General features: G+C 36.6%; 1 protein-coding gene across 7 annotated transcripts in view; it reads right to left on the reverse strand.

Annotated features, from left to right (window-relative positions):
- Positions 1-10,957, reverse strand: part of LOC105382555 (huntingtin-interacting protein 1) — a 44,665-nt gene extending 33,708 nt beyond the window's left edge. For 5 of the 7 annotated variants that reach the window (XM_048622786.1, XM_048622791.1, XM_048622785.1 and 2 more), the window contains exon 1: positions 10,664-10,957. In XM_048622786.1, coding sequence (XP_048478743.1) covers positions 10,664-10,747 — 84 coding nt within the window. In that variant the 5' untranslated portion in view covers positions 10,748-10,957. Of the gene's footprint in view, positions 1-3,785; positions 3,963-10,663 lie in introns of those variants that run through there. The other 2 variants (XM_048622790.1, XM_048622787.1) reach the window with 1 other exon arrangement.
- Between the last annotated feature and the right edge of the window lie 501 nt (positions 10,958-11,458).

Raw genomic sequence — 11,458 nt, forward strand, 5'->3', positions numbered from 1 at the left:
TTATCCGATCTAAGCCGCCTGAGTACGTCCCTGACTAGTATTTCTATTTGACACTAGATGGCGCTTCCAGCAATTTAGAATGTTCTAGAAGTAAAATAAAATATAATTTAAAATATTACTACGCGTGAAAATATACTTTGCTTTCGTCCACAAATCTTCTATCATCACTGTAGCTCTTACATCCAACAATGCAACAACTTCATTTTGATCGAGAAACACGTAAAATAAAATCATTTCAAGACTCACTCGTACTGCTCAAGCTCGGGACCTGTCACGCACTGATGTCAGCACCCCAAGCGTGGAGTAACTGAACTACAGACCGTGTGACGACAGGTCGAACTTGGCTACGTCACGGCTACGTTGCTTACAACAGCTCTACTATGTATTTGCTTTGTGGTTTTACCTTTGACCTAAGTGTGCATTTACACTGCTGGCTGCAATTGCGTGAAGAAATGCAGTAACTTGACAGGAACCTACGCTCTGCTGTACTCTACATATTATAGCTACAGGAGTTACTTATCATCATCATATACATATAATCTTTGTACTTATAATTGTGTATTTGTACACAAGCCAGTACTTAACACAGTTCCTACCAAATCTTTTAGAGGTAAGTAGGACGACCACTAAATAACAATGGATTTAATTTTTATTCCTAAATTCCGACAGGAAAAGCTTTTTTAAGGCGAAAACAGTCATGCAGCATGCAGCCCAAAGCACGTAGGCATATAAACCAGATCAACTATAACTAGTCTAGACGCGTGTATACAGGATGTTCAGCGGAAGAGGATGCGATAGTGATTGCCCCTGTGCGCCAGCACTGCGCCGACAGGTCAACGGGGTCTCTTCAGCTTTTGAAAAGTAGGGAATGAGAACTGTCATTTATAAACACGGTCCGTATCAGCAACGCACCCGTAGAGTCGTGGTTGGAAACATCTATTTTCATGAGCTAGAGTAAACCCCCACAGCCTCGTCGACCATTACTGCCATGTGCACAGTACACATCATACCAAAATACATTAAAAACACAGATTGTCTGATCATCTGGATGCTTCCAGGCTGTAAACATGATATGTGCGCGTGGTTGAGTACAAAGAATTTTGGTCGTAAAGCTAATTTAGAAACGCATAGCACCATAAAATATTCCGTTATGCGAGCCATCGTTTACTGTAGTTCACTATGGTGTACAAACAGATGGACACGCGTGTTGCACATCATACATGTGTGTTCTGATAATTATTGTTATAATTATAAGTGTTCAATGTACGGAGGATGCGCTAGAACTGATAAAACTCTGAGTGAGCTTAACCCGCACCGCAGTGTGGGGGTTACATTGTTTCAGCTCTTTTCATACTATGCCCTCTAGTACGAAAAATAGAGGCATAATCGTACAGTGGTATGAATATTTAAAAATAAATTATTATTAAAAAATATGGCCTAAGCTTGTAATAGAGGGTGTTTTAATTAATTTCATTTGCAGGGAAAATGGAGTAAAAGTTACATGTAGAAACCGTGTCTATTAGAAAGGTAATAACATGGATATCAAAGATAAATGCGATTGTTAGAGAAATGCCATTACATAGAGAAAACAATATTGAATCATAACTTTAGTTAAATACATGCATAATGATGGTGAAATTCTTGAGGAGGTAGGTATCCTAATTTAGAATGGTCACTAAATATTATTTTATGTAAATTCATGTATACTTTAACTCGAATAATCATAAACATATTAAGTAAGTATTCAATGATGAATCAAGATCACTGGGTCACTATAAACCGGGCATTGTTCAAAAACTGGTTCAGATCTTCGACCCAATGACTTAGAACTAAGATGGAGTGACTATGAATATTTATGATTATTTTTACGGAAAATATAACGGTCAGTGTTTCTAAACATTCTACTATATCTACAACTACTACTGTATGCTGTAGTATAACTTAGTATATGGATAAAACGGGAAATATGATGAGTTTAATGCCAAAAGGGTGGATTCTGGCTCCATTAAAGGGACCGACCAAGTTGGCGAATTCATCGTATTAAGTATAAAATACATATCTACTTATTAATAAGGAAACTTGCTGCATAGTTAAGTAATGGAGAGTTAACCTTCCGAGTCATCGGTGACTCAAGGTAAACCCGATAAGTGTAATGTAATGTAGAAGTAATAATATTTATAAACAAACAAAAACTTAAGTATAATTATTCTTATATTTATTAAGTAAATAAGTTAAATGATGCATTCATAAAAAACACAAATAGGAAATAAATGTCAATTTCTAAGTATACACTATACAGGTTCAATCAGAAAAAAAACAGACGGTATAACATAACCACATCTAACCACCTACCGTTTATGTAGTAGGTGTCACGTACGCACCTTTTTGTAACTCTATCGACAACATTCGTACTACAAGGCACATCTATGATGCAAAAAAAACATACATACAAATACAACAGGCCGTCTCATTTACGTAATCCATCATTGAATGCTAAATACATATTTATTATTATGATGATGTAGCAATCAATCGCGGAACATTCCTTTGTCATCAGAAGCATGCACAAACACACCACATCATTGCACAAGGAATTCGCTGATGCATAACAAACAGGTCAACGACCAAAGAGTCGAAATTTAAAACGATAAAATTATGTCTTTACGGCCAGTCTTAGTACAGGACTGTTTTTCCAGTGTGTGATCCTTTCAAAGTGCTTCAAGGGTGATCAGAATCAAATGATGAAAGCATGATCTCTGGTGAACCCTTTTGACTTATAGTAGCAATGAATAAATGGTTGATAGTGCACCGGCCCTGGCTCACATTATATAGAGGATGCTCTCGAATTGGTGTGGCTGAAGGCGGAAGCAGACAATCACTGTCTTTCACTGGCGATCGTGCTTTCAATTCAATTTAGGGATTTATGGGCGTCTTCGTATCAATTTACTACGTGTTCATTTAGAGGGTTTAGTGAACTGTAACATTATTCTTCAAATTCCAAATGAAAAGCCAAAGTGAGACACAGACTCCGTTTTTTTGTCGAGTGAAGCAGGTGCCTAAGTGCGACTAACGCTAAGGCGCACAAAGGAACTTAAAGCCAATGTCGACCTTAAATCTGTGCTGCTTCGCTTTGACATTATACGGACAGAAAACAGACATGCCTACATAGATTAATACGCCGACATTAGCTTAGACTTCCTTTGTGCAACTCTGCAATTAAAAGTAAAGTTACAAGCTGCTTGTAAGATTTATAATTCTTATGTTGGTATTTGGTATATTTGTGTACCAATATGTAGGTATTTTCATTCGTGACCGAACTCTTTGTTCCGCTTGTAACCGTGGCAATGATCTTTTATTACTGTTTTGACCGAATTTATCTCCGAAACTATACAAGGCATACAAGTCATTGACTGATTTTATTCCGCGATGCAAACGATAACATCTTAAGTCACTGAGTTTCAAGCTAATCACTGTGTTTGTAATATCATGATATTCATGATCATGTTGGTTTTGGTTGCAGGTGCTGATAAAAACCTTTGATAGGAACCTCCGGGAAACTACATATTTAACAATATTCAGATATACTATACTATACATATACTCTAGATACGTTTTTTCATTACAATTGAATTAATATGTATTTAGGGAGTATATTATCAAGACATAATACCTATCAGACCTCCAAAAAATCTAAGAACAAAAGAATTCGAGAATAATATCTCTATTAGGTAGCGAAATACAAAAGGGACTTACCGATAAAATCTGATATAAACGTAAGTACATACCTGTTTTACTCTAACGGTGGAGCTAAGTCGACCTTGGGAGAGGCCTATGTCCAGCAGTAAGATTACAGCAGGCTAATAATGATAATGTCACAACACAAGTAGTCACAACACTTTAGACACTCATAATTTTCTTTCAGTTTGATCACTAAAGTGTTATTTGCAGACGATCGCGCTGTATTGTGAAACGCATCGAGTCGAAATTGATAAGTTATCGAATGCGTCACCACTTCACGACAATCGGCCTTTATCTAGCTTTGTTTCAGATAAAACTAAATACAACAGACGAAATTTGAAAGGTTTTTCCAGTTTAACTTAGAAAAGCATTAAATATTGATAGTTGTTGCAGTCCTATGGCACCCCAGAGGTGCAGAGGGTCTCCACTAACGTCCGCCACTTCCGCCTATCTTCGGCTGTCCTTTTGGCCTCACTCCAGCTTAGTCCAGCGGCTCGCAACTCGTTTTCGACGCTTCGGCGCCATGTTTGGACAGGGCGTCCCCGGGAGCGCTTGCCATTTGGTGGCCTCCAGTCAAAGGCTATAGTTGCGGCATTCGTAGCTCCTCTTCGTACAGTGTGCCCAATCCATCTCCACTTTCGTTTCGCAATTTCCTTGCCGATGGGAGATTGTCGGCACAGCTTCCACAGATCTTCGTTACGTATTGTCTTCGGCCAGAAAACGCGTAGGATCGACCTTAGGGACTTATTAACGCACACTTACAGTTTGTTCGTCAGCCCTTTCGTCACTCTCCACGTTTCGCAACCAAAGAGCAATACGGACTTCACGATGGAGTCGAAGAGGGAGATTTTTATCCGCCTTGTGAGCACATTCGAGTCCCAAACAGGTTTGAGCTGGGCAAACGCAGCCTTCGCCTTCTTGATCCTGCTCTCTATATCCTCATCTGCTCCTCCCTGACGGGTGACCGTGCTTCCGAGGTAAGTAATTGCATCTACCGAGTCCAAGCGTTGGTCATCGAGTATTAAGGCGTCCGAGGTTTTAGCCTTGATACGCATATCGACTGTTTTGCGTCGGTTTATTCGCAGACCCATTACTCTGGCTGGCAAATATTGATAGGATATTCTGCAATTATAAGGCGCTCTCTGATCACCGGTTCAATCTAATGAAGGTGGATAAAAACGCACTGGACCGACGACGGCCTTTGACAGGTGGCCGGTAGTGGCTGGACGAGGTAGGCCGAGGACAGAATGTTGAGGTTGAAGCGCTCCTTGGCAGAGGCCCTATGTCCAGCAGTAGATGATTAACGGCTGATGATGATGATGATGATGAAATATTTACAATAAAACAAACGTAACGTAAGCAAAGGATCGGTCAACATCTTGTGAAACTGTCTGTTTATGTACTCAGCTGCAACACAACACTAAAGACAAACTCTTTTGAACCTAAATCCTATCAATCATAGGGGTCAAAATCACCTGGCAAGTCAACGGCCAACGGGTAGGACTGAATGACGTAATTTGACACACTTGCAATCAAGTCAAGTGTAATTCAGGGCTTTATGACAATAAGTTAGAGGCTAATATAGCTTGCAGTGGATTATTACATCTATGTTTGTGTAGGTATGCAATAACGAAGTGTTTCCCTTGCTAGGAGTAATAGGAAGTTACTTATTTTAGGTAACTAGGAATGTCCCTTATTTATTTCACTTATTATTGGAGGCTGGGAAAATGTTTATAAATGAATACCTAAAATGCTAATACTGATTTTTAAAAAAATATTCAAAAATTAGGAAATAATTATGTTTGCAGTCTACTTTTGATAAAAGAATGGATAGGGTTTTCCGTTAATAGTTCCAGTGCTGTTCTATTGTCTCTATAAATCAATGGGATTTCACAGAATTGGGCTTGGTGTATAGGTACAGCTATTCCAAAGCCACTCTAGAGAAAATTACAAAACACATTCCCTGGCTTTATAAGTATGGCAAAGTATAAAAAATTATACTCTCCGACAAGGCAATTACTTTATTTATTTTAGATAGATAATGGACAACATTTCATTTTCTTTACCCTATATTTTTATTAGTTATTCGGAAAGTTTATAGAAAATTAGTGGACCCGTATTTTTTTATTTTGTAAATACATAAATTTTTGCATGTTATTTTTAACTTTAAAGTTAATTATTTTAAAACCGGAAGTGAAGTCACATATTAGGCTCAATTTTTATTTTTGTCTATTGCCTGAGTCTCGAAAAAAAACATAAATGACACTGACAAGTGACATTTAAACTTTGTTTATAGTGCCACAAACTTATCTGTTCCGGTGAGAGCGAACTAAATTGGTCCATACCTCATTACTTACTAATGAATTTCATATTGACATGACATAGATTATATGGACCAATTTAGTTCGCTCTCACCGGAACAGATAAGTTTGTGGCACTATACATGCCAACCAACAAATGGGTCATTTTCAAATGACCTTGATATTTCTAATGATGGAAAGTAGGTACTTATGATGTAAAAAAATAATCAGAAGCATTTTTTCAGCTGTGTAGGCGGTGGCATGCTCTGGGACTAATTATATAGAGGTCATCTCTTAATAATAAATAAAAAAAAATAGTCAGAAAGTGTCAGAACAGAATTAATGAAAATGACCCAAATAAACAACAGCGTCACGATAAAACGTCAACGTCAATCAAAAATGAAAGTATTATGTACATATTCCCATTCCATCCCATAGTAGTAATTTCTCTATTATTGCCGTAAAGCTTAATAATATTACCTTTGTTTCTTTGTATATACCCCTTGCTTCTTCTGATATTATCAATGAGATTGATGGTATCTTATCTTCTATTCCTAAACCTCTTTTAATTTTAGGTGATCTTAACTGCCAACACTCCTCTTGGGGCAGCACTATTGCTTCTACTCCAACTCCCTGTTCTGTAAATATTTTAGAATTAGTTGATAAGTATAACCTAGTTATATTAAATAATGGCTCAGCCACTCGTAGGACTGCTCCTGGCCAAGGCATAAGTGCCCCAGACCTATCTATCTGTTCACCCAAATTAGCAGCTGAACTACTCTGGACACCCCTTCCCTCCACTTTTGGCAGTGACCACTTTCCTATTTTAATTAAATTCCCTTCAAAATTTTCATCCACACCACCCTGTAAAATCAATCCCCGTTTTAAATTTAATCTGGAAAAGGCTAACTGGAGTAATTTTCAACAGAAAGTTGACAGTAAAATAAGCGCTTTACCTAGTGTTTCATGTGGTAATGAAAACTTATGCGCTGAGGCCTTAACAAAAAATCATTATAGAATCTGCTGAAGAAGTTTTCCCTCTTAAAAAATCAAAAAAGGTACAGTGCCCTTCTCCACCCTGGTGGGATAGTGACTGTACTTTAGCAATAAAAGATAGGAAATTGGCTGAACTAAATTACTCTAACTGCACTACTGATGAAAATTTTAGTATACTCACAGAAACCATCACTAAAACTAAACAGTTATTTAAACAGAAAAAGTTTGCTAGTTGGCGATCTTTTTGTCTTTCCATATCCCCCCAAGTAAATCCTTCCGAAGTGTGGGCAAATATAAGAAGATTTAAATCTGCTTTCAAGGAATCCACAATTAATGCTTTTCCCCCTTCTCTGACTGAACAGTTTCTTGACAAGTTAGCTCCTCCTTCAGTTCCCCCAGAATCTTTATGTTGTAATTATTCCATTCCCCCTTCAATAGTTGACAACCAAGTCGGATTAAACTCTCCTTTTAACTTAAATGAATTGAAAGGTATTATTAAATATTGTAAAGATTCCGCACCAGGATGTGATGGTATTCCATATTCTTTCTTTGCTCATTTATCTGATAATACACTATTATACTACTTAGAGATTATCAACCATGTGTTGATTTCTGGTAATGTACCTGATTTATGGAAAATACAGACAATTATTCCTCTGCTTAAACCTCTTAAAAATCCCTCAGATCCTTCAGGCTTCAGACCAATAGCTCTTTCGTTAGTAATACTTAAGATCGCAGAGCACTTAATTAAAAATAGGCTTGAATGGTTTATCGAAAGTAATAGTTTATTGCCTCAAAGTCAATATGGTTTTAGGAAAGGCAAAAGCACCATGGACTGTATTTCCCTATTAGTGACAGATATTCGTCTGTCATTTTCTGCCAATGCATCCGTTTTGGCTGCGTTCTTGGATATTACTTCCGCCTATGATAATGTTAACTTGAGTATACTACGTCGTAAACTTTTAGCTTTGAATGTACCGATTTTGTTATCCAACTTCATTATGAATATATTAACCAATAGAACTATTTTACTCGAAAATGGACAATCTACAAGCAGTAGAATTATATGTAAAGGTCTCCCTCAGGGATCTGTGCTTAGTCCATTGTTATTTAATATCTACTCGTATGATTTAGAATCATCAATTAGTAATGTAAATATTATTCAGTATGCTGATGATTTAGTTTTTTATTGCAGTAATAGGTCAATAGATGAGACGGTGACCATTTTATCGGGTGACTTGGGGAAGTTACAGATATGGTTGGATGCCAATCATTTACAGCTTTCACCTTATAAAAGCGAAATAGTATTATTTACAAGAAAGAGAATGCCTCCTCCCATAACAGTTTCATATGATAATGTCATAATTCCTGTTAAGAGTCACACTAAGTTTCTTGGTGTGATTCTTGACCGTAAATTGTCGGGTTTACCTCACATTGATTACATAGTAATGAAATGTGAGAAAGTATTAAATATGTTGCGATGTCTTTCTGGTGTATGGTGGGGTGCCCACCCCTTTTCAATGAAATTGCTTTATAATGCTATGATAAGGAGTGTTATCGATTATGGGTCTATAGTATTTGATCTTAGTAATGTCACTGGACTTAAACGTATAGATGTCATACAATCTAAGGCCCTAAGATTGGTAACGGGTGCTATGCGCTCTTCCCCTATCAGCGCCTTGCAAGTGGAGTGTGCCGAACCTCCCTTTGCCCTACGTCGGCAATACCTCTCTGATAAATTCTTATTTAGAATCCTACAATTTTCTCATCATCCCCTTATTTCCAAACTTCGATATCTTAATGAACATGTTCAGTCCTCTTCTTACTGGAGATATAAACCTATCCCATGTTTAGTAAATAGTTTCCGAAAATATAAATCTTTGTGTGCGCCCATCAATCGGTCAACCCATCTTCCAATTTTCGAATGTGATTATGAGGCCTTAGTTTCAAACTTAAATGTTATTTTAAACACTGGAGTGGGAAGTGGTGATTTTACTAACAATCATTTCTTACAAGTTCTTCAGAATGAATGGCAGGGTTATCATTATATCTACACAGATGCTTCGAAACATTCCTCTTCAGGAATAGTAGGTGTAGGAGTTTACCACTCCCAATATAACATAGTACAGAAAATCAAACTTCCTCCAGAAACATCTGTCTTTACAGGTGAATTATTTGGTATTTCGAAAGCTTTAGAGTATATTCTTATATGTAAACTTCAAAAGACAGTCATATTTACGGATTCATTAAGCTCTCTTCAGACATTAGACAGATTTCCATTTAAACTTAAATATAACTTTCCTTTAATTTTTAATATTAGAGCAGACATTCAAAAATGTTATAATCTAGGTATCTCGGTTTCATTTGCTTGGGTACCTAGTCATTGTGGCATTAGAGGGAATGAAATGGCTGATAGGTTGGCCAATGAGGCGGTTTCTTGTGGTGACACCTTTCCTTATAAAATATTCTCTCATGACTTAGATTCTTTACCAAAAACTTTTTTACAGTCTACATGGAAGGAAAAGTGGAATGCTTACACGAAAGGAGCTCACTATAAAACAATTCAAGTAGATATTCCAAATAAACCTTGGTTTCATAAGATATGTTATTCTAAAAACAAAACCTCTTCTCTTGTACGAATGAGACTGGGGCACGTTTGTACTCCGGCTCATTTATACAAGATGAATATTGTGACAACTCCTGAGTGTGAATGTGGTGCAGATTGGGCAGATTTGAACCATTTGTTCTTTTCATGTCCTCTTTTTGATCATTCTGATTTTTATAATTCTTTGATTGCCTTAAAAATTCCTCTCCCATCTTCTATTCATAGCTTATTACATATATGTAAAGTAAAGGTTTATAATATTTTAGTTGATTTTCTCAGTCAAAATAATATTGAGTTGTAAATATGTACTTATTTTTGTTTTGCCTTTTTTAATGTTTTATATTAAGTGTATTTCTTTATACCTGAACTTTCCTGATCCTATGTCCTTTCCTTTTTCCCTAACATTTCCGTGTTTCGTTTCCTTACCTTTTATTTTATAAAAAAAAAAAAATAGCAGTTAGTGGCAAATGCGCTAATCGCGCGAGTCCAAAAGAAAAAAAAAAAAAAAAATGAAAGTGACAGTTACTTTGTTTTTAAATCTATAGGCTTTGATCATCAAAATGCATCGCACCTGATGCATGACGTCATCAGCACTTTTTACTATTTTATGATTTTCTCAAAAATGATACATCCAAAAAATACAAAAATATTTTTTTTGTGGCCTTTAGAGCTAAATCTCGAAATGGTTTTCGATTTATAGCAGCTTTAGTTTTTTGAAATGTTGTCCATTATGTAGGTGAAATACTTTCTGATACTGGCATGTTATGGAAAATCAGACCAATTTAATATTATGGGAAATACAAGCTCCTGCTGGCGAGCTTCACTTCCTCTTAAATACTAGCTACCGCTAGATTATTCTTTAGTGACATTGGATTTTTTATCTTGGTATTTGTACTGTACTTAACCTTTTTAAGGGACTAGTTGAGTTTCCTATGGTTTATAAGTGTTTATTAACGCAACCATGACCTCTTGTTAATCCGGATATAATGCCGGTAGTAATAACTTTGCAAGTTGTCTGACTTACCTGAAACTTTTCGAACTGCTCTCTTTCAGCATCCAGGCTGTTCTTCTTCAGCTGGAGCACCCGTGGCAAGGATAGCGACGCCATATAGCAAACACATACAAAACAATATTTTAACTTCAAAACCACTACACTTCCGTAAAAACTAGGGCAGCTACAGGTGCTTTTTTAACACAACACTATGATAGTATAAATTACACTCTATTCAGTTAAAATGTTATATATTTAGTAATTAACTTGGGAAATCGCACAAAACATTAACAAAACTCGTCAAATAAACACACAACAACACATCAACACAACAAACGTCAGACACATGCTATGTCAACTCAGTACAAACGATCGTAAATATTTCATTACCAGCAGCGCCGGCTGTGAATTAAACATGAAACTTTTTTGACAGTTTAGACATATGTCACATGTCGCAAACGTCAAATTTTGAGTTTGAATTTTGGCAGTTTAGACATATGTCACATGTCACAAACGTCAAGTTTTAAGTTTGAAATTTTTTCACAACCGTCTCTGTTGCGTTGTTTATTTCTGGTTTGCGATACTTTTGGACTTTTATTTGACTTTGCTGCTCTTACGGATTCTGTTTTGCCCACGATTGGACTTTCTTACGGATATCTTAATAAACGACAACTATTGCGCTTTCCCACGGACTCTGTTTTATGCTCAAGTTTTGGTGTGAACATGTCCAGGCTGAAATGCTGTGTACCTGGCTGTGATGTCGTTGCAGGAAGTGGTACGTTAGTTTGTATACTTCATGATTGAAAAGGTTTCCAAGACAATCACATT

Source organism: Plutella xylostella, chromosome 8 (genome assembly GCF_932276165.1).
Source record: "Plutella xylostella chromosome 8, ilPluXylo3.1, whole genome shotgun sequence".
Classification (NCBI taxonomy): domain Eukaryota; kingdom Metazoa; phylum Arthropoda; class Insecta; order Lepidoptera; family Plutellidae; genus Plutella; species Plutella xylostella.